The sequence below is a fragment of the Asterias amurensis genome, chromosome 3 (assembly GCF_032118995.1).
Source record: "Asterias amurensis chromosome 3, ASM3211899v1".
In the NCBI taxonomy this organism is placed as follows: domain Eukaryota; kingdom Metazoa; phylum Echinodermata; class Asteroidea; order Forcipulatida; family Asteriidae; genus Asterias; species Asterias amurensis.
Window position 1 is genome coordinate 14,493,750 of NC_092650.1, and position 24,909 is coordinate 14,518,658.

The following is a 24,909-nucleotide window of genomic DNA, read 5'->3' on the forward strand; positions in this document are numbered from 1 at the left end:
ACATTACTTATTGACAACAACAATAACATCAGTTTTTTCTCATGAACTGAAGAAGGAATTAAACATGTTGAAAATATTAAAATGCGAATATTAAAATGCGAAATGGGGATGCCATCTGTTGATCTGGCCAGCAAGGGGCGCAATAAATTCAACAAATCTAATTTGGCTATGTCATGTTTTCGTTTGTACTTACGAAGTTTCCATGACCGTTTCGTCGTCATGGTTCGTCACTTTCTGCTAATAACTTCAATATGTGATGGTCAAGCAGCTCGTTTTGCTCTTCTGCTGACGGATTGCAATAAAAACCACCGTAGATTGTGTGAAGTCATGCAAAATGAGAGCTCAAAGTCGGGTGAAAGTTGTTCAGCGCTGTTGCCACACTGCGAATGCCAGCCACCGCCGGCCGCTGCCAGTTGTTTTGAAGTTTCGCGTTGAGCACAGCCACACTCTCCGTTTGTTTGGACGACAATTAGTCGACAATAAGTAGCAAAATATGTACTGCTAGTTTATATTGCCGACAAAAAAAATACTTTTAATTCGGTCTCAATACAAACTTCGGTGCAGAATTTGCCAACAGTTGCGCCTTTCCAGCATAATAAATTGAGCAGTTCGCGAAATGCTTTCAACGTTACCGACCTGTCTACCCAACGCGCAAGAACAACTGTTCCTATTGGTCAATTTCGTTACTTAAAAAGTCAATTTAGATGGCTCATTTGGCCACACACACAAATTTAGTTAACATTTTAATTAACAATATTTTGAAGCAACAAATTTAAGCAACATTTTTTGTGGTAGTTTATCAAATTTAGGGCGCCATTAGGTAAAATATTTTAGGTTTAATGTACTGCATTTGAACCAATTGGAGCTCTCCTCTCTTGAGAAATTACTTACCAGGGTGGCGGCAAAGTTCAAAGTGAGAAAGGTCAAAGTTGAGTATTGTGTAATCAAAACAACGAAGCGAGTTCACAGTGTGTGAAAACAACAACATGAATATGTTTTTAAGATTGAAAACCGGCCGGTTGTTCTCACTTTGCTGTAGACAGCTTCACAACGTGAAGTACGTACAAGGCCAGTCTCCCGAACCCAATGTGCGAGAGTATTTTTATTACATTGATCACCAAGGGCAGGTTGGTTACATTTTGCTTAGCCGAGTGACACAGTGTTACTGTTTACGTGTATCTGTACATCACACTCATGCTCATGTCACAGTCACACTCACAAATCACAGTGTGAGTGTATGAGTATAAAGTACACGCCTTTTTTATATATATTTTTATATTCAGCATGCAGTGATGTGATGTGATGCACCCCTTGCCGAAGCCTCTTGCCTTGTTGGACCCTTTCTTGCCAATTATCTAATTCTTAAATCTTATTAATGTTATGTTATGGGACAATACAATCTAATCTTATAGTTATATATAGGTAACAATTTCTACCTCAATCAATTTCTAAATCAACAGCCACATCTGAGACAATGTGCAGAAAAAAATATCAACAAGATCAAGATCAATGGTTTGAAAGTGCACCTGTAAACATCATACATTTGTTTTTATATACATTTTGTACTACATGTACATGTACAATCTTTTGATAAAATTGAGGGACGGGAAAATTTGGATTTTTCTTTCAAAAAAACTGTCCTCTGTGGAGTTGTTACTCGGGGCCTGCAGGGGCACTGCAACAATTTAAAACATAGAGGTTCATTAAGTTGAAAGACAGTACACGTTGCCCAATAAAAAAAAAGGGTTATTATTAAAATATAATAAGTTGTATTTGTTTACCCTTGTTTACTACAGCTTTTTATGGACGATACCAAGGTGAAGAACTTCATCACGTGCTTCAAAGGTACAAATAATCATAAATTTGTATTTTGTGACTCGTCCTCACCAGACCAGTGAACTTATTTTTTAAACAATAACACAGCACTGAAGAGTTTGCAGCACTGCAGCCTTGTTAACATTGTTGTCACTGGCAACACAGACTAAGAAAACCTGTCTTATATTGACCAATAATTTTTCAGGCAAGTTTGGTTCAATTTCAAACTGTTGGACAGTAGGGGGCGGCATAATAAAGTGCAAAACATTCTCAAATGTCAAAGCAGCAGTCTACATGTAACTCAGTGAGCCAACAACTTCTCTCTCTCTCTAGTCGATCAAAATCCAATCATGTTGGGATTTGCCCATTCTCGTGTATCTACTTATAAAATTTAGAAGATCAGGCCTAATAAAACTACAAACTGGAGCATTTGAAAAAGTTCCTAATTTTAAAAAACTTACTGTGAAAGTGCATTTTCCTTTAATATTTTTGTATTTAAATGTTACTTTAATGATTTTGTCATTTCGAACTGTTTTATGAGTGTCTTATTTTTAACAAACTACTTTTTGTTTACTTCCAGATAAGAAGTTTCTCTCCTTCTTCTTCAGGCGTCTCAAAATAAACAACATGGAATGCTACAAAACGGACTTTCCCTACCTGTCTCCCTGTGGTGCTGAGAGGAACTTTATACGATGCGACGATCGACCCATTGTCTTCACTAAAATCCTCCCCCCAGATGAAGAATTTGAACACTTGGACGAGGGGTCCTCAGACCGTTTAGTTTGTAACGACGCAGATAACTTTACAGTACCTTTTGAACCAGAGAAAATCTGCATGCTCCCGAAGAGCGGTCGCATATACCACCCAGCTCCTAAGAAAACAGGTGGAATCGGACTTGTCAAGTCTAGTGTCGCGATCGAGATTAGTCCATTTTTCGAATTCGGAGAAGCTGGGGAGTATGCCCCACCCACTCATTTCAACTGGAAGGGGAAGAGATTGGAACTGACCAATGAAATTCTAGATAAAGTGACTGATGGCGAAACCAGTTGAACTTGATTGAATGACTGCTCAAAGCATTGCAAAATCTTTCCCTAGGGCCCAATTTCATTTCAACTGCTTAAAGACAGTGGACACTATTGGTTATTGTCAAAGACTAGCCTTAACAGTTGGTGTATCTCAACATATATATGCATAAATTAACAAACCTGTGAAAATTTGAGCTCAATCAATCATCAAAGTTACGAGATAATAATGACAGAAAAATAACCCTTGCCACACGAAGTTGATTTTGAGACATCAAGTTCTAACTCTGAGGTCTCGAAATCAAATTCGTGGAAAATTACTTCTTTCTCGAAAACTATGGCACATCAGAGGGAGCCGTTTCTCACAATGTTTTATACCATCAACCTCTCCCCATTACTCGTCACCAAGTAAGGTTTTATGCTAATAATTATTTTGAGTAATTACCAATAGTGTCCACTGCCTTTAAAAAGCCTGATTTATAGCTTCTTTGGAAGCAAAGCAAATAGGAAAGAAGACTCTTAAAGTGCTATTGTGACCTGCTTTTTTTATATTCCTAATCTCTTTGAGGGGGGGGGGAGGTCGGGTCACCACTTTCAAAAACAACCGAAATGTATCCATAATAAATTTGTCACTAAAATAAATGGTGCATGAAAAGGATTAACTTATAAGTAATTTATAAGTAACTTATAGAAATCAACTATTGCCCTGATAACTTACTACAAGTAAGGGCCTATAGAGTGCATTTGAATGAATGACAAATAATATAAGGACAACAAAATAAAGTTTACGTCGCAACAGTGTCATTCTTATGACATAAATCACAGACTTTATTACAAATTGCACACAGATTACCAAAACAAAATCCATTCAAAAGAAGACTAATGACTTGATGACGCTTTCCCAAATCAATGTGGATTATCACACTGAAGAGAAGTTAAATACCATAGGTTTCACTAGACTTGTGGACAAGTCGTAAATGGTTTGTCGTGGTGAAAGAGTTGCGGTGATGGCATCATGGCTTAGCTACAGTCTCCACAATCGAATATTGCTCTTGCGAGTTTACTGCTCTCACACAAAGCTGCTGGCTACCGACTATTTCCTTGTTAACTGCACAGCGAGCGAGTAGTAGTCTTGCGGGGGCCGGCAGTCTTGCGAGAATATTGCCAGTGTCATATAGAGTCGCTATCATGTGAACGCTATCATCCCCACAGACATTTAACGACTTGTCAATAACTCTAAGGTTTTACAGCTGTGTAAGATTTGTTTCCTCTAAAAACCTTACAAAAACAAACCCTTTTAAGGGTTATACTATCTGGATTAAGTGTAAACTTAGTGTATGTTGGCTGGTAACCTGTTTCTGCTTAGCAAGATTAGTCTGTGCTAAGCAAGTTTCTGTGATTACAGGCTTTATGAAATTGAGCCCAGGTGGGCCCTAGACACAAAAACATGTAAGTACAGAATATTTATAACACCTGATTGATTATAAATCCAAGTGAACAGAAAAAAAAAAAAATATTTTTAGGCACTTGATTTTAAGTATAAAATGTTCCCCATTTGAGGTTATTGAATTTGAAAATATATGCACAAATATATAAACTACAACATTAAAGGAACACGTTGCCTTGGATCGGTCGAGTTGGTCGTTGAAAATCGTTCTGTAACTGTTGTTGTAAAATGTATGGTTAGAAAGATATTGTAAAAGTAGAATACAATGATCTACACAAATATGCCTAACATAGTTCGCGACGTAAAAGGAAAACAGTGCAGTTTCAAGTGATACTTGTGTGGATCATTATATTCTACTTTTAAAATATCTTTCTAACCATCTATGCATTTCATAACAAACGGTTTCAAACGCTTTTAATAGACCAACTCGTCCGATCCAAGGCAACGTGTTCCTTTAATCCCTCAATTATAACACCAGTATGTATCATCTTTAAACAAATTACATTGTAGATGTATAATGCATTACTTATTTGGTTTGCATTCAATTTCAGCTTTCTTCATCCATTCACACATAAAATATTAACTTCTTTTTTATTAATTTCATGTACAAAGTGTTGAATACTTACAAGCAATGCGAGACAAAATAATGACCATATAGTTTTTTTTTAAGAACATGCCTTTTCAATTCAAAAATTTATGTTAAATAACACTCACATCTGCCCTTACACGTTTTTCAAAATTTTAGAGTTAATTTGATTGAAAAAAAAACCGCCCATTTTTTAGCCTTCCTACTATCTGACCATTCAATATTATTACCCGTAGGAGGGCTTAAATTTTGCATACCATTTGTTTTACTTGGAATAGTTAAACGTGAAGTAGTACATAGTATTTAAGCGCAAATTTCAGAGCAAAAATTCATAAAGCGTTGCCAAAAATAGCTAATAAATTACATACTAAGCAATAAGTACTTTTTCAGATACACATTCTATTTCAACTTAAGTAAGCGCGCAAATCAATTTTTTTCCAATCCATTCACAAAACATTTTTAGTATTACATGTAACTTCTCAATATCATTCAAGAGGTGCACATCCATACCAACATGGATAATGCTGCTTTGTACTGGGGTGGATTTCACAAGTAACTCGTCCTAAATTAGGACTAGCCTTAAGTTTTTAATACCTTCTAGAAAGAATCCTACGACTAGTCCTAAGTTGGGGCGATCTTCGTGAAATCGACCCCATAGCTCAATTTTTACAATTGCCTCCACAGGCCCCGGAGCCAGATTGCCCGATGCAGCATAAAGTTGAGTTGATTTAACTCTCAAAAATTGTTTAGCAGCAAATGACTGGGTAAATTTACTTGCTATCATGTGCATGGAGTAACCGGCTCTTTAGAGCCAATTAAAGAGCAAGTCAATTCAGATTAAACCTCCTACAATCGGTGCCTTTTTGTAACAAGTTGATACACCATTTGAAACCATTCAAGTGAATGGTATTGAATGGTATGATAGCTGTGCAGACAGTTGGTTCCCCAAATGGTTTTGAATGGTGGTGCAGCTGGTACTGAATCGTATGAGGATTGCTTTAAGTGGTGCATCAAGGATCCCACTTTGTCATGACTGAGTGATACCAGGCGGTGTGGGGGTGACCAGTCTGTCCTTGGCTACGAGGTTACCATACACTATGTCATAGACACTACAGGATTTGTTAAACAGCTTGCTGACCATCTGAAACCATTCAGCTACGATAATGCACACAGGTACAGTGTATGCACAGCTCAAAACCATCTGAATGGTTTTGCGTGGTAGTATGTACAGCTTATCATCAACACCTGCTCAAATGGTGCTGCCATGTGTGTACAAAAACGATGGGGTTGTAACCGTTAGTGAATTTTGAATGGGTTTGAATGTAGTATCAGTAGGAGGGTTAAAGCAATTCAAAAGATGAAATGGGACCACATAGAAACCGTTATGCTTGCCCACATTCATGGCAAACATTTTTTAAGGAGAAAAAAAAAAAACACCTGAAATTTCATCTTTCAGAGGGCAAAGGAGTGTCGGCACTTTAATTGGAAAATTTTAAAGTGGGAGGTGCGTTTGAGACAAATGTTATCTTTGATACAGGGATGAGATTTAATCAGAATCAAGGATTTGTATTTCCTTGAAATTGAAGAGAAAAGAAATATAGTGAGTTTGGAATGAATGGTTCAGACATCTTGTGCACATATACATATACTCAATCTTAACTTGCATGTTTTCATACACGTTACAAACAGTTTTAAGCAACATAATTATGTTGACATCAAACACACACTGTAGGGTTAGTAATTATTCACACAATCTATTTGTTTTCACCTGCACTTTCAGGCAAGTGTATATCATCAAAATAAATTTCTATGTAAATTTATTCTACCAATTATTTAATCAATCTCGTCTGTGAGTTATTAATTTATCAAATATTCACAGACAAAAAAATACAAATATTAATTTAATTTGTTCTTAAATTATCAAGATTATTTATACATCATATACATACAAACTTCATTCTGGCAACACTAGCTGTGAACAAAATACCTTTGGTTCAAAATAAATCTAATTACACAATCTTCTTTCTTATAAAGGTCTTAGCTTGGATTTCACCTCAAAAGTTTCAGACCATTTAATTTGTTATGTCCGGAACCATTTGTCCTACCATTACTGGAACTCATTTCTGCTCGCGTGTTGCATACAGCTTTAATCTTACATCACACTGGGGGCTTTGTACAATTCCCCAAAAACATCATCACCTGTGACGCATACAAAAAAACAAAGACCAGGCTTAATGTAAAGACTGTGCCATTTTGGCCCTCACGCGCAAGTGCTGTACGCTACCGTTGGCTGCTCCGCCAACAACGTACAGGGATGGGACAGCATAATGTTTTGTACACAAATACACAGACAAAGCGTTCTATTGAATAGTACATACCTTCCAAGTAACTGTCCATTGCCGTTTAAAGCCATTATACACTTTCGGTAAACAGTATTGTCCAAGTCCCACACTTCGTGTATCACAACTTATATATAAAATAACAATCCTGTGGAAATTTAGGCTCAATCGGACATCGGAGTCGGGAGAAAATAACGGGAAAACCCACTCCTGTTTGTGCGCGTTTCGCCGTGTCATGACATGTGTTTACGTATAACAAATCCGTAATTCTCGTTAACGAGAATTTATATTGTTTTACCGTTTTCTCAAAAAGTAAAGCATTTCATGGACTAATATTTCAAGAGAAGTCTTTCACCATTACCTTCTGTAAACCCTGTAAATTATTTGTAAATCTGTGAACTTTTTTTTTTTTCCTGTACCGAAAGGGTCCAATGGCTTTAAATAATGCAATCAAAACTTTTACACGAGTATGTGCAAAACAAACGAATAAGTTTTGATAATCTGGTGAGGTTTGAGGTAGCACCATGTGTAAACCTCTTTTAAGTAATTTAGGTTTTGAAAAGCACTGGCCCGAATGTCACACACAACTGCTTAATCACAAAAAGTAGCTAAGCAGAACAAAAGTATGCTTACCAGAATATGGTTACCAGTCAAAATAGCATCTCATATGTACCATCTATGACTGGTATACTGCTAATGTTCGCTTAGCAGAAATGTTTTTAAAAAGCACTGTTGTCTGCTTAAAGGCAGTGGACACTATTGGTAATTACTCAAAATAATTATTTGCATAAAACCTTTCTTGGTGACGAGTAATGGGGAGAGGTTGATAGTATAAAACATTGTGAGAAACGGCTCCCTCTGAAGTGACGTAGTTTTCGAGAAAGAAGTAATTTTTCACGAATTTGATTTCGAGACCTCAGATTTAGAACTTGAGGTCTCGAAATCAACCATCTAATCGCATACAACTACGTGTGACAAGGGTGTTTTTTTCTTTCATTATTATCTCGCAAGTTCGATGACCTATTGAGCTCAAATTTTCACAGGTTTGTTATTTTATGCACATATTGAGTTACACCAACTGTGAAGGCGAGTCTTTGACAATTACCAATAGTGTCCAATGCCTTTAAGCAGCTGCGTGACATTGGGTTTTGGTGGTTGACAACTTAATATTTTGATCAGTCATGTCAGTATGCTCTGATCTTCCTACTGAAGCAATCAGAGAAAACTGATTGAAACATTGAGAACCAACACTACTCAAAAGACGATTTCCACATGGTGCTACCGCTAACTTCACCAGATTATACTCCCACCATACACAAAAGGTCAAATCCTATGTGAACTGGTGAAGGCACTGAACACTTTTAGTAGTTACTCAAAATATTGTTAGCATACAAAATTACTTGGTAACGAGCAATGAAGTCCTGTTGATAATATAAAACATTGTGAGAAACGGCTCCCTCTGAAGAGAAAGAGGTAATTTCTCACTCAAATAATAAAAGACTTCATCTGAAGCTTTGTATTATGCATCTGAAAGCACACACAGTAATGCAACAAGGGTGTTATTTCTTTCACTGAAATCTTGCAAATTCGATGACCACAGAGATGCCAAGTCCAGAGGCCAGCTATGCGTGAGATTTTTCAAAGCTCACCACCCAAAATCCTCCGCTCACTTCTTCTGCCTGTTGTGTCTTCGCTAGTGGAGCGCATTTAACGAATTTGCTAAACGAATAGGGAAAAACTTGTGCGCACTAAGCGTTTTGCGTAATTTGCAAAGTTGCGCTCTGTTTGTACGGCAGCTCAAGTTGATGATTCTGATAAACTGCGTGCAATCTGAAGATTGTGCAAACATTGTAGATTGCGTTTTTTGTACACACGAGCGCGATTTGGCAATGCATTGTCGTTAATTTTAATTTTTTTCCCGGTCTGGCCCCAATGCGTGAGAAAATGGTTGCTGTGCGTGTGAGCGTGAGACAGAGCCCAAATGCGCGAGTCTCACGCCTCATGCGTGAGACTTGGTAGGTCTGTGACCAACTGAACCAAATTTGTATAGGTTTATAGTTTTATGCATATGTTGGGATACACTAAGTGAGAATATTGGTCTTTGACGATTACCAATAGTGTCCAGTGCCTTTAAGGTTTTTATAAATAGCAATTTTACCAAAACTAGTTATAATTGTTGACCTGTTGACCTTACTCTTTACTGAATACCTGTAGGGTGCCTGGCTTCACCCATGATAAACCCGACGTCTGAGCGTTTTTGTGGCCTTCAGGTTCTTCAGCTGTTTTCTGGAAAAGGGGGAAGATGGGATGGAATGATTAAGGAAACTTCACAGTAGGCTCTGAACAGAATCACTTCAGAAGGTGTGGTTTGAAGTCTTGGTCACTGTGGTCCTGTGGTTAGACTGCAGGACAAACCGCTGATTTCACAATGACTAGAATAAAGATTGTCGTCTAGTTACTGAATGAAAGTTTTTCGGACACTTCAACTTATTATATTCATAATTATCTAAATGCAAAAATTCCAGAATGGCAGAATTACTGTTTCGCCATCCTTTGAAATTAACTTCACTCTATTGGCACTCTTTTTACTCTAAAACCCCTTGTGTGGAGAACACCAGCCGTAGAATCAACTACACTTGCGAGAAATTGATAAAAAGGGAGTGTTTAAAGACACTGGACACTATTGGTAATTGTCAAAACCTGTGAAAATTTGAGCTCATTTGGTAATCAAAGTTGCGAGATTATGATGAAAAAAAAATACCCTGGTCACATGAAGTTGTTCGCTTTCAGATGCTTCATTTCGAGACCTCAAACTCTAAACTTGAGATCTTCAAATCAAATTTGTGGGAAAATTACTTCTTTCTCGAAAACTACGTCACTTCAGAGGGAGCCGTTTCTCACAATGTTTTATATAATCAACCTCTTCCATTACTTGTCACTAAGAAAGGTTTTATGCTAAAAATTGTTTTGAGTAATTACCAATAGTGTCCACTGCCTTTCAAAGGCATACATGTAAGTTCTAGCAAATGAATCAAACTTCCATCCGAATGCCGACTACAGGGATTAGAGGAACTACATTGACCGTTGTGCGGCCGGTACTGTCAGCGAGGCCACAAAAGATTTTCTGTGCTGTGTGTGATCGGCACAATGTACTCGCCATCCACACTTTCTCGTCCATTCTCCTTAACGTACCTGAGGTTTGGGTGACATAATGGCTGAATGTGTAGCTCCGTGTTTCTCTGTATCCCACTCACTGAAGTGTATTGCATGGGGATCATCTGAATAAGGCGGTTCATACTTAAGGCTCTTGCACATCTCCACCGTACTGTTTACTTTGGATTTAAACAACTCCATGTCCTCTTCATATCTGTAATTCATTTCATAAAAATAATTATATTATTATAAATCATTACAAAACACTCTCCAGGTCACATGGACATCACAAACACTGTACAGCTTATAATCTACAAATTATTAAAGGGACGCGGTGCCTTGGATCGGGAGAGTTGGTCAATGGAAATCATTTGTAAACAATTGTTAGAAAGATGTTTTAAAAGTTGAATATAATGATCCACGCAACATAATATGCCTCAAAGTTGTTGTTTTTCTTTTTACTGTGCAAACTAACATGGCCAGCAATTTTATGGAGTCAAATATTTTGGCTCCACAAATAGGCGTGCAGTGTTAGAATTTGAATATGGTGCTCTTAACCACTAGGTCATGATACGCCTTCCATAAGTGTAGCCAATGGTAGTAGCCAATGGTAGAGCCTGCAATATGTACAGTTAATAATCTTTTTTATTACAGTGAAACTCACTTTGGTTGGTGTGCGAGTCTAAAAACATTAACATTAAAAATATACAGTGTGAACCGTGAAAACCCCCGAGATACATTTCAGGTTATTGTTTTATTTTATTTTCTAGCATCTCCTGTGCAATTTGTTTGTTTATTATATAAATTTTAATGATTTTTCTTAAATTACGGTTATTGTTTTATGTGGTATTGTGGAATAATTTGTGCAATTTTGCATTTTAACATTTTATATGTTACTGTACAATAGGATTGTAAATTTCATGTATATTTACATTGACAAATAAACCATTCAATTCAATTCAATTGTGAAAAGTTACTCACAAGACTGCTGCCTCCGGGTTGAGCGGAGACTTTGTGTCAATCTTATAGAAGATTCTCCTTGCATACAACAAGACTTGCCATATGTGGTTGACGTTCCTCTTCCACTTGGAGAAGGCCCTGTGGACGTCCAACTCTCCACTGATAGGATCCACGATGGGATGAAAGATGGCCGGCTGGAAAATTAACCTCTGTTGGGACAATTCAAAACAATATTCATAAATACGTAAGACAGTTTATATCCATTCTGATTGGTCGAGAGGGCATCACGAGGGGTTGTTTGAATGGATGATATAACACCAGTAAAAAGTGTTGAAACATGGGCGTGACACGCGAGCTTGCACCTCTGCTTATAAGACAGTTTCTTCATTCCTATTGGTCGAGAGCAACCGCTAAACTGTTGTGCAACATCACCCGATACGCGCAACGCGCACAGCATTCCCTTATAAGGAGTTATTTACCCAAGGGCCTTGACTTCGCCTTACCATTTCATAGCTGGAGGGGTTTTTTGTGTTGAAAGAAATCATTGAACAATTATAATTTTTGCCTTTATTTATCCTTTTGACCAAAAAGTGTTGATGTTTTTTGACCAAAAAGGTATTCATGAATGGGAATCAAAGTGTGTTGAATCGGTTTTCAACTAGTGGTTTAAACCCACCGAGGCCTGGTTCTTGACAATTTACCTCAACTTCGTCTCGGTAAAATTATCAAGAACCAGGCCTCGTTGGGATTTAACCACTAGTTGAAAACCTCTTCACCACACATTGATTCCCTTAGTATTAAATGCAGTTGACACTACTGGTAATTACTAAAAACAGTTATTAGCATAAAACCTTACTTGGTAACGAGTAATGGGTAGCTGTTGACAGTACTTATAAAACATTGTAAGAAATGGCTCCCACTGAAGTAGCATAGTTTTTGAGAAAGAAGTAATTTTCCGTGAATTTGATTTCATTATTATTTCCCAACTTCGACAACCAATTGAGCGCAAATTTTATGCATATGTTGAGATATATACCAAGTGAGAAATCTGGTCTTTGCCAATTACCAATAGTGTCCACTGTCTCTAATAATAATTCTGGGTTCTTACAGTATATAGCATTTTATCACACCCATAAATCACTGCAAAGTATACATAATAATAATAACTAGTTCTTATAAAGAACTTTGTACAATAATCGTATCAACATGATCAATGCACTTAATGTACAATGTACACAAGTGCCCATGGCCCAATTTCAGAGAGCTGCTAAGCACAACAATTTGCTTAGCATGAAATTTCTTCCTTGATAAAAACCCACCAAATTTCCATTTGCTGCATATTGCTTGTTACTGGTATTCAGCTTTTGTTTGCTTATCCTGAAAATCACTTGGAAATTTGGTTGGTAATCCTGTTTTATCTAGGAATAAATTTCATGTTCAAAAGCAAATTTTGTTCCTTAGCAGCTCTTTGAAATTGGGCCCTGGTTATTGGGACAATCAACTTCCTTTAATCTTTCTCAGCTCCTTCAGGAGTACACAACCCCGGGCTGCCGTGTTGCTCCAAAGGTTTTTTTTCATACACAATATCAACCCCAACCATGTAGGTAACCATTTATACCCCTGGGTGAAGAGAAGCAATCTATAGGGTGTGTTCGTTTAGCTTCCCTGGGTCATCTCCGGTCTGCCCCGGTGCGTTCGAATATAGCTTTTGACGTCATTCCAGGGGCTCACCCAGGTCAGCCCTCAGTGCCCTGCTTTTGGAGTGGGTCACTTGGGGTCTGGCCCCAGGTGAACGACGTCACTACGAGAGTGGTGAGTGGTCATTCGTTTAGCTCTTGTCAGGGGCTCCCCGAGTGAGCACCGCAGGGTGGACCCAGGGAAACTAAAAGAACGCAGCCATTAGTATCTTGCTCAAAGACCCAAGTGTAATGACTGGTATTCGAACCAACACTATGATGACTGAACCACCCGAACTTGGATTTCGATGCTCTTAACCACTCAGCCATGACAGATGTGGAGCTACATGTATGTTATAAAGTATGAGACCTATTCCTTTATGTAGCAGCGTGTTACAAGATGCTGTGGCACAATATGCAGCCACTCAAACAGGAACACCAGGACAAGCCCCTGCTCTTTTCGATAAGTTCTTTACGTGCATAACACAACAAATGGGACCTTTTGCTTGATACGTCCCATTCGAAAAGACGAAGCTAAAGTGGTGAAGTGTCTTTCACTTGTCTGAAAAGTTCACCATCTTGGAACCAAGCTTGGAATGGGTTCCTTGTTAATATTCATTCAAAGAACTATTGCAACTTACCGGGCTATCGCCATCTGGATAATTCTCTGGAATCAGCAGATCAAATTTGAAGATGCCTTCTTGGTAGAGACCCTGTCTGATGAACAGAACTCCAAACCAATCTGTCAAAGAATCAGGAAAATTTAGGATAGTTCAGTTTAAATAATACAGGGTGCGTTCGTTTAGCTTCCCTGGGCCGACCCCCTGGTGTTTGGCGGGGTTTTTTCTAGGACGAACATGGGTTATTATCTGCACACGTTCGTCCTGGGAAAAAAACCTGCCACACACCGAGGTCGACCTGGGAAAGCTAAACGAACGCACCCACAGTATCCATAACAGCTTGAATTTCTGACTGTCAGGTTTGGTGTAGTGGTGTCTCGCAATTTAAGTTTTAGATGTGGGAGGAAAACCCCAGAAGAATTATTCCAGGGAAAACCCCTGCAGTCAAGCATGTCAAGTATATGGACTGGAAACCCATCCACATAGAGTGCCCCTGTTGGGATTCGAACCGGGGTCCCAGAGGTGGAAGGCGAGGCAAGACACCAACCTGACCGCCTGGCAATTTCCCCCACCCTCCCAAAAAAAAAAAAAAAAAAAAAAAGAAGAGCCATGGTAAGAATTTATAAGGTGTCAGAACTGAGCCGCATTTAGATTTTTTGACCCACTCAGTGCATGGGCTCCATTTGTATCGGTGAAACCATAGAGCAAGGAACTCTCTATGGTAAAACATATCTATTGCCTGTATGTAAACAGTGTATCTACTTACGTAAAGGGGATCTTGCTGATGGTATGACATAAACACCGGGCAACTTTTGTTTATGAAGTTGGTTACTGAAAGAAAAGAAGAACATTATTATACCAAAGGTAAACTGCAATACAATCAACGGTGCAACATTTGAAAAAGCATGAACATCAGGCCTGAAACTTCATGGAGGCATGGCAAAGGCGATTGCCTCCATGCCCCCTGGTCATTGCCTTGGTACCCTTGAAATGCTGTCCACAGTAGAAATTTTAAATTTCCTTCTACGGTGCCCTAACAACATGAACGAGGAGAAAATGCCTCAGTGCCCTTGCCCTTTCAAAAACGAGGTTTACAAGCCTGATTTTGACATGCCCAAAATAAAAAAAGGCACTTACAATTCAGCCATTAAGGCGTATTCCAAGTAGAACTGTCCGTAGGCCGCGCTGGTTCCATTGGGGCTCATTGCAGAAGTACTACCGGGCCGGTCAGCTGACGCCGTTGACGAGGACCGATCAAGGACTCCTAACGGTCTGCCTGGACCCGTCGCCTCTTCCCTCTTATCATTGGGGACCTGTGGGAGTTGTTTCTTGAGGGCGGGGAGGGTGTTCCGTCGGACGATGAGTTGTCTCGGTTCGTTGTCGTCTTCCTGTGGAAGATTAATGATAGTTCTGGTAATCTTCGCGACAAATGAATCTTTTGTGACAAAAAAACAATATAATAGCTTATAAAAGAACAAGGTCTCGGAATGGAGGAAGGAAGAGAAGGAGCTCGAACAACCCGCAAAACCACAGAGTAACAAAAGAATACCCTGACAATGCCCTGTCTGACCAGTGGAAAAAGATAGGAGACCTCCAGCTGGACGGCCGATTAACGAGCGGGATTAGATCTCTTTGTACAGAACCCGTGGTACCGCCACTCTGCACTGTTGCCTTCGTGTAAAGTTGAATCATTGGAGACAAGAATTGTGAATACACACGTTTTCATTTACCGTTTGTGGTGTTTACATGGAAATACTATATAAGCATATTTTTACATTTTTTGCAACTTTCCTGTCACTAGCGATGGTTCAAAATGTGGGTACTAGCCACAGACATAAAGAACCTATAGACGGACAGTAGGGGGCGCCAAACTGTAATTTTGTAATTTCTCAAACCGTGGGCGGAAGTTAACGCGCGACCCGCTGCATTTAGTACACGTTTTGGTTTAACCTTGAGGCAGTGCCTGCACCGTCTTAAATATATTTTATAAATTTGCATTTTACATGATGACCCGATGCGGGATTGTAGCCTTAATATGTAAGACAACACTTCATAAATAATCCATATGACTGTTTGCAAATGTTGGGCGTTGAGGTTGAGCGGTTAGATGTCATGTTTACAACTATTTTTCTGGGAAATCCAGTCTAAACTCTATTTGAAACGCAAGTTCATACTATGGCTCTCCGTGTTGCGTACGCTCTCGTCGAATGCACACCAAACAATCGCGTATCAGCAGCACGTAAGTCTATGCGGTACGCGTCATCAGCGCCCGGCGCAAAACACGCACCGATGCGCCTTTTGGTCGGAAAGTGTGTGACGAACATATTTATTAATTTTTATAAAATTCTTCTACTTTCATCGTTTTGGAGAAAGTTCAGAAAGGGGAGGAGAAACGGCAAACAACTAACGGCAGAAAAGGTATCTAGCTAATGATCTACATTGTTTCTTAGACTTTGGTGATTTGTTTACCCTAAAAACATTTTCTGTCGTCATCTCTTCACTCGCCCATTGCTTTACACGCGTTTTCGCGTGGTTTGGGTAAAGTCGTGTGCTGTTCAAATTACACTATCCAGACGTTGATTTCCATAGATGCTATCCATCTATAGGTTCTTTATGTCTGTGGTATTAGCACACGAGGGTGGTTGTAATCAATTGTGTTTTTCAATTTGGTGGGCGAAAGTGTACACAAATTTCATCAGGTCTCAAAAAAGTTTTTTCATATTTTTGATTATATCCATACGACAGTGAAGAACCAAGTGCGCACGCGCAAACTCATTACGCCAGGTCACCCATTGTTTGTATAAGGTATGTAGGTGATAACGAGGTGTCGTTAAACGACTGCGATACCACAGGTTCGACTTTTGGAGTCCCTTCGTTCGAGCTCCTTCTCTTCCTTCCTCCATGGTCTAGGTATCTGGCAAATCATGACATACATACATTAAAAAATTACACAAACAAACATCAGAATGTAAGACTCAAAGCAATTACATAGGCCTACATGTAGTTTTAGATGTACTTCAAATCAGGCAAGAAATTCAATCACCAAGACAGGTGTAAGTTCAGACAAACACAGATGATAGTATTAGTAGAGATCTGACAGTCTGATGGGGAAAACAACGTTAGCTGCAATCAATTATAATCCAGTCCAACTGCTATAAATGAGGACTATGATGTACGTAATTCACAAGGTACTGAATATGTGTACAAACTTGAAGTATGGTACAATGTACAAGACCCAGATTGCCTCTTCAAAGATGGATGCTCCAATTAGACAAGAACTTTGTTCATTTCCAACTTGGCCAGTTGCCCATGCTATTAATTGAATATTTCTAATCCATGCAGTAGAAAAATGTATCCTGTACATGTGTACCCGGCATAACATTTGCCCCTTCTTGGGAAAAAGGAAATAAAGTACAACTTCAATGGGCTGACACTCTACATTTGGAATATATATATGCAGAATATGCAGTACAGAAAATCATGCCGAAAAAATACATATAAAAAGTCGTTGCATATCGTGGACTTTCAGATGCCGGAGAAAGGCTTCTCAGGCATCTTTTGAAAATAGCCTTGCCCTCTCGACGGAAAAATTCCTGGCCACCTGACATTCACTTAACGGTATAAAGTCCAATATCTAGTTCAGAAGTGAAACTGACGTACTGTGACATGTATAGCCACAGTCAGACAGTGGAGCTGTAGACCCTATCATCATGATCATGTACAATGTACATTGTACATGTATGAGGGTAAACATTGCGGAAGTGGCCTTACAATGCTATAATTCATCAAACTATGACTAACACTAGCATCCAGTATTTTGCCTACATTCACTCAGTCAAGGACCACATTTATTTACTTTATCCTGCACCTCGTGAACTTGAACAGCAAAAGACAAATAGACACCAGTCATTAATCATACATTGTACGGGGCCGGTACATTTTGAGTTTTAAAACTGAGTCGACTTCAAACACACAAAAACAGATTACCAGTCCTGTCATCGCCTCAGGTGCATTTGCAAAAGGCTTCAATCACAACAAGCAGGCCTGATACTTCACAGACAGACAGAGGCAATGAAGGTGTCTGCCTTGATATTGCCTTGGTGCCCTTGAAATGCTCGCGGGAGAAATTTATAATTTCCTCATAACACGATGCGGTGCCCTTTACTAACAAAATAACTTTGGGCCTTGTTGCCCTTGCCCTTTCAAAAATGAAGCAGACATGTACAGGCCTGAACAACAAGAGTCCATTTATTTTAGCATTAACCAAGAACTGATGGAGGAGTAACCCCTAAATCTAAACAAGTCTGGTAGTCTACTGTTAATATAAACAAAATACAGCTTTTCAAACGTGTCCAAAGTACCTCTAAAAGTTTCCAGCAAAAAAAAAAAAAAACATTCAACTGGTCTATACTGGTCTTTTACATATCTTATAGACAGTATTGCCAGTCCTCCCGTAGGATAAATATTCTCAACGCTACAATTAAAACCAAACTAGATTCTTCTTCTAGAAGATGATGAAGAAATTTCAGTTTTAGATGTCAGGAGGAAAACCCCAGAGAATATTTCCAGTGCAAACCCACGCAGTCAAGTATGGACTAAAAACCCACATTCGTATATTGCCCCCGGTGGGATTCGAACCAGTGTCCCAGAGGCAGAAGGTGAGGAAAGACACCACACCAACATGACCGACTTGAAGCATCAAGTGTGTACAATACAATGTACATCATTCCAAACCACAGTGGGTTGTAATATAATACATGATGTACCATCGAATAGATACACTAAACCTGTATTGAATGCTCAGAGAGACAATGGGAGCACTTGAGTTAAAACAAAACTGAATTTAATACATTACCCTGATATTACCTGTAAAAAGTCCGCCCAAAGAGGCGATGGAAAAGTGTTCATATTTAGAGTATTGTGCAAACAAGTTTCAATTGGTGTACTTTAAAAATTTCTCTTCCAAGCCGCTACAGAATCCAGGGCCTACAGCCAACAGCAAATTTATCGTCAAGATCACAAAGCACAGACTGAGTAATTGTACCCAATGCATTTATTTTATTTCATAGAATTTATTGATTAAATAAAATGTTCACAGATTCGAAGCAGTGCACAGATGTTTTCAAGGTTACACAAATAAAACACAATGTAAACAATTATGTTTATTCTATTAATTAAAGATGAAGTTTGTCTAACAATTATTTTTTACAAAACATGTACCCCAAACAGTTTAGGCAGTATGCCTAGAAGAAAAAGAAAAACACTGTCACACACTCTTTTTTTTCAGTTGAGTTGGAAAAATATCATATTATTCTGAGGATGCCTCATTCAACATACATGTACGTGTGCCTTTCACACTGGTTATTCTGTACTGTAACATGTTCAGTAGCCTACAGTGTCCATGGACAGTGTGGGTAAATTAATCTCAAGGCTGCTGATCAGTGATTGCAAAAGAAAACATCCCGTCTACAAAAAAATTAATCAGTTTGTGACATGCGTCATGATATTTACACAACGTTTTTGACCTTGGGGGGGGTGGAGGGGTTGATATGATAATTATTCATTATCTAAGCCACATAGGTTTCTTCCAAGACCAAAACAACTGTTCTAAAATTGTAGACCATTCAATTGATTTCATGCCCTGCTTTTAATACAACAGAGATCAGAGCCTAATTTCAAAGCCTACGTACATGTATGAGCAAAGTAACTGCTACATAAGCACAGGTAAATCTTGCTTAATACACATGTAGATACTGGTTTCCAGCCAAAATTCAATGAAGTTGACATTGTTGCTAAAGTTCTACTGTTTCCCCACTAATTTGGCCCAGATAAAAGACCAATTAAGAAGAAAAAATCCTAAGCACAGAATTGCAAAGCAGAAACAGGTTACCAGCCAAACTTGCTGTGCTAAGCAGTTTTTTCTGCTTAACAGCTTTAAGAAACTATAGGCCCTGTGCTTGCAAAGCCCTTTAAAGGGTACATGTACTTTTTCCTAACAAAAAACACAATGCCAACAGTATACATTAAACTTACACAGTTTAAAGATTTATATGATAGTAGAAAGCTTCCCTTGAAATTCTACTTACTGAGGTGCTGTAGTCTTTGAGAAATGAGTAAAAGTAATAATATTCGTCTCAGTTTTAGCATGTAAAAACGTATAAACCAGTTATGCTATAGTTTTGGTATAATATCATTTAACTGGTTAAGAGGATTTTACATGCTAAAATAATTTTGGTCTCATGAGACCAAAACTTGTTTGTGAATTGTTTTACTCATTTCTCAAAAACTACACAACCTTAGTTAGTAATATTTGAAGGGAAGCTTTCCACTATCATTATCTTCAAACCCTGTAAGTTTTATGTGAATCTGTGGCCATTTTGAAAAAGTACCTGAATCCTTTAAAGCGTCCACGAGTGAGAAGCACCATGATACCATGGGATGGGGCCAGATGGTCAAGAACACCATTGTGTCATACCCATAATAATAATATTTAATATTTAAGATTATAATAATAATATGGCATTGTGTAAATTCAGACAAAGGAAACCATGGAAACGCAGGCCAGTTATTTATGTTGCCCTGGATTTAACAACATGTGTTTCTGGAAGGGTTTATTTTAACTAGAAAGATGATGATAAGGAACTTTTTTTTCAATACCAACTCTCCCCACAAAGGTTTCTGTCAGAAAAAAAGTGGATAGCATTTGATGTCCCCCACAATCACTTTTCCTACCATGTATGATAATTGTCAGCAAATTAAATCATCTCCAAATTTATTGAAAATCTTTGTCAATGTTTTCACTAAAATTATACAAAATTTGATGAACTTTTTACATATATATGGTTAAAGGGTGTATGTAACTTTTGTATAGGACAAAAAACACAATGTCCACAGATTTACACTAAACTTACACAGTTTAAAGATAGTGATAGTAGAAAGCTTCCCTGAAAATACTACGCGCTGAGGTGCTGTAGTTTTGGGGAATTGAGTAAAACAATGTCATGAAAATTATTTTAAGCATGTATACAAACATATTTTCATGACATTGTTTTACTCATTTCTCAAAAACTACAGCACCTCAGCAAGTAATATTTGAAGGGAAGCGTTCCACTATCATTATCTTCAAACCCTGTAAGTTTAATGTAAATCTATGGACATTTTTAAAAGGTACCAAAATCCTTTAAGGTGTGTTTGTTGAAAAAAGGGCAAAAGATGGATCCGATTTTTTTTTTAAGACATTTGAGGTTGTAAAATGTTGTGACTTTACAAATGATCCATTTAAAAAAAAATTCATTATCTTCTTCTGTTTCATGGGCGATTAACAAAAATGTTTAGTTGATGAAAAAAAAGACCTACGGACTTGTTCTGTCTTGAGTTTACTGGTCCGACACTGAACTCACTAGCCCAGGCCGGTGGTCCGATGTGAAATTCAAGCCCTGGATAGTATCAGCTTGGGGTCTTTGCTGAATCACATAATTTAAATTTTAGTAATTAAATTGACAGCAATACCTTGTTGGAGTTTATATCAGCCGACATACTTCAAGACTCAAAAGCTATTTGTGTTAATTCTACATCAGGACGTCTTCATCGTTCCTCAAGAAGTTCTGTGGATCCCGATCTGCAGCCAAAACCAAAAATATGAAAAGTTTTCAGGTATTTAACTTTTTAAAGTAAATAGAGTATATTGAATATGACGTCACACGGCTCAAATATCTGACCTACAAGATGGCGTCTGTGCGTGTGCGTGCATGTGAAATCAAACCGGGAATGTTGCTTGCTGCGTGCTTCAATGATGTACGCATTTGGACATGCATACGGTTTGACCTACAAAATGGCGACTTTTCATAGCAAAAAGGGGTTATTCAATACGGTCTATAGATTAGCTGTTGCAACCTGCTTATCCCCCAAAGGAAACTAAATAATATCAATGGAAAAAAAAAATGGCCTAATGTTTTTAACTGCACACTCAGAATATATTGTGTAAATCTCTTCATGGAGTAATAATAATAATTAATAGTGGCTTCTTATAGCCCGCATATCTGTCACTCAGTGACGCCAAAGTTGCTTCAACATTCAGCATTTTTATTAGACCGTCACATTTCCAGTACTCATGAGTTCCAAAACAAAAACCCTCTGAACAAGGACAATAGACCCTTCCCATGAAATATGTAAATTGCGTGCGCACTAACATTTTGATTGGCAAAATGAGGGAAAATCGCGCTGTTTTGTACATGGCTAATGGCTGCGTGACACAGACGCGCTTGCGCGTCTGCTTAGTGCACAACTCTATGGCGTTTGCCAACCAATAGGGTCTGTACGCATGCGTAAATGTAATTAGCATATTTCATGGGAAGGGTCCATTGCATCATGTGTCATGATATGACATTAACTTGCCGGGTGTAGTCTACCATGAAATGTAGATCCTCCTTCCTTTTTGAGGAGAAAAACATTGAAAACAGGAAATGACTTGTAACTCTGTGAATGAGTATTGCTGTGGTACAATGCATGCAATGTACATCCTACCGATAACACAAAGTTTATTGTGAGTGTGGAATTTTCTGAATATCTGAAGGGAAAAAAATGTAGATTGTAAAATACTTAATTCCAATTTCCAATAACAATGGTGAGCTTTATTTTTAAAGTGTACAATACCTGAGCATTCATGAAGAGAACAAATTGTGAACAAAGACATTTTAAAAGAGATGCAGGTCAATTAACTATTTTCTGCATTTAATTGTTCCCATCTACTTAAAATGGTTGCTTTAAATAAAAGCTTGCTGCCACATTTGACAAAGTGTCTGTGATGACCGTTGGTTGAAGAAAATACGATTTTCAAACGATTTATCAAATCACCTTTGATCATCAGAAGTTACAATGTACAAACTTCTGAAGAAACTTCTGAACTGAAAACAATCCTACCATTACCAGTACCCAGTAGTTACTGAAATCTTACCAACAGCAAAGAAAAATGTAACAAAAGCTACAACAACTAAAAAGTACAAAATATACAATCGACAACAGAAAAACAACTATTAACTAAGTAGTATAGTTTAGTATACCATAAAGTTAAACTAAAAAAAAACAGTTATTGTTATTATTTTAATATTTGATTAAACTAAAACTTAAAAGTACCCCCGTCCCAAACATCCCCCCCCCCCTTCTCAAACACTAACTGGACTGAACAACGGAACAAGTCACCTTCTCTCAGTCTCATATAAAAATCATGGAATTGGAAGTAGAAATAGAAGGACCTGCTGATCACACACCAGACCTAGGCCCAGTAACTGGGGCGCTGTACTTTTTTCAAATTTTGACATTTTCTGTCGTACCGGTGTCATGACAAAAACTGTCCGCTGGCAATAAGTGTCCGCTGAGCATGCGCAATAAACCCCGGACACTATTTGGCACGGATTACGTGACAAAAGTGTCTGCCTAACAAATAGTGTTATAGATTTTATTTAAAATCAAATACAACCTAGAAAGCGTTCAAGTAAATACAAGCCAAGTTAAAAAAATAGACGAACAGAACACTTACTCTCAATCAAAAGTATGTAAAGATTTGTATTTTACTATGGTAAAACAGTGCAGGTTTAACAAGAACGGATTGAGCTAAATGTTACGAATTATTTATAATAAAATACAACCAAGAATGCTTTCAAGCATACAATACAAGTCAGTTACAAAAAAGACAAACTTTGTCAAGATTCGTATTTTACTTAAGTAATTAAAAAGTCCAGGTTAACAAAATACGAATGAAAGTGCTAAATGATAAATATACGAATATTTATAATCAAATACAAGCAGGAAAGTGTTACAAAAATGTCAAACTAAAATGTTAAAAATGAAGCAAGGCACGCAATGATGATGCACGCACGCTCACCGCGGACACTATTTAGCAAGCTTCCATAAACAATGTGACGTCATAGACGCTTGACCAATCAGAACGCAATATGCTAATGAGCGGACACTTATTGGCAGCGGACAGTTTTTGTCATGACACCGGTACGACAGAAAATTTACTGGGTCTACACAAGACCATGGGGTAGAATTACTACAAAAACCTCTAAGCTAAGCGGACGTTATATAATTGGTCAAAATAAATAGTGGCCAGCCCAGAGAGTTGCTACATCGTACCCTTGCTCTATGATGATCGTACAATACAATTATTTTATACAATATATAACGGGAATGGGTCGGGGATTAACCGTACGCACCCAACCGTACTATACTACGGAACGGCACACACTACCGCAGTCAGTAAAAAAACTCAGATGAAAACAAAATCAACAGCTTAGTTCTGCAGCAGCAAACAGTTATAAACCGCAAAGTGATAGTCCTGCACACTCGGCACTTTGTTAAAGAGAAAGAAAACTTACGATTTATTTAGATGCACCGTTGTTCCAGTAATTTTTTCTCGCCAATACAAAATGCACTGGGAACAGAAGCGTTTTATTTAATTAAAGGCGTACCTCTATTTTTGTACACAGCGCAACAACGCAAACAGATAGTGTATGGTACCCTGTTCAGATTACGTTTTGTCGTCTGTAGAAACAATACAGATACAGAGGCTCTGACTAAACAACTTAAAGCAGTTTGGTGTGATGGACGGTAGAGGGCGCTACAGCAAAATATTATTACCCACAAAAAAAAAATGCTCTAGTCTTGACCCAAGACGTCAGTGATCGACATGAAGACTTCTGGAACTGGATCGATACTGCAATCAATCTCCCACTGTAGGAATGTAAATGGTTGCAGGTGTGGTGCTGGTGACTCTAATAATTATAATGCGCTCTACTTTTGATATTGAACAGGTTTAAGTTGTGTAGGTTTTTTTTTAATGTATCAGGTGAGAGAGCTTCTCTCACACCAGCTGGGAGGAGGTATCCTTCCATTCTGCCGTAGTTTTCGGTAGGAACGAGTGTTTGTAGCAATCCTTGTTTGCGGGTACTCTGATGAAGGATATTGCGATTTGGAATAAAAGGGAGAGCCGCGCCACCAAACTTATAGTTCCGATCCTGCGATAATTGTACCAGTGACCCCACTAAAAAATAAACTCCCATAGCACACAGTGCAAAAGATGGAAGAAGAATAAAAAGATTGCTGGCACTTAGAAGTATCAAAACTTGATACAGTAAAAAAGGAAAGTTTACTCTTTGATCGAACTTAAATCTACATGACGACGTGCTCCTCAATTTACTGGAGAGTCACCAGGGGGATGGGCCAGTCAAGTTAGGCCCCCTGCAAGCCAAAACACCCACTTTCAAATAAGTGTCAGAGCATCAATCTTGCAA

General features: G+C 38.2%; 3 protein-coding genes across 3 annotated transcripts in view; 1 reads left to right on the top strand and 2 right to left on the bottom strand.

The window, feature by feature from the left end:
* The window catches only part of LOC139934732 (katanin p80 WD40 repeat-containing subunit B1-like), a 38,699-nt gene extending 38,083 nt beyond the window's left edge, over positions 1-616 (bottom strand). Inside the window, exon 1 of the mRNA XM_071929118.1 lies at positions 194-616. Within this exon, the coding sequence (XP_071785219.1) occupies positions 194-221 (28 nt within the window). The 5' untranslated portion in view covers positions 222-616. The remainder of the gene's footprint in view (positions 1-193) is intronic.
* A 336-nt stretch (positions 617-952) lies between these two features.
* On the top strand, positions 953-4,035 carry LOC139934685 (UPF0598 protein CG30010-like). The gene is made up of 3 exons (XM_071929041.1): positions 953-1,127; positions 1,797-1,845; positions 2,396-4,035. The coding sequence occupies exons 1-3, from the start codon at positions 987-989 to the stop codon at positions 2,863-2,865; spliced, it is 660 nt and encodes a 219-aa protein (XP_071785142.1). The 5' UTR covers positions 953-986; the 3' UTR covers positions 2,866-4,035.
* On the bottom strand, positions 3,642-24,081 carry LOC139934684 (AKT-interacting protein-like). Its single transcript, XM_071929040.1, has 8 exons — positions 23,995-24,081; positions 21,128-21,236; positions 14,756-15,006; positions 14,385-14,449; positions 13,640-13,740; positions 11,344-11,531; positions 10,402-10,576; positions 3,642-9,495 (listed from the first exon to the last, which is right to left on the bottom strand). The coding sequence occupies exons 2-8, from the start codon at positions 21,152-21,154 to the stop codon at positions 9,400-9,402; spliced, it is 903 nt and encodes a 300-aa protein (XP_071785141.1). The 5' UTR covers positions 21,155-21,236; positions 23,995-24,081; the 3' UTR covers positions 3,642-9,399.
* Between the last annotated feature and the right edge of the window lie 828 nt (positions 24,082-24,909).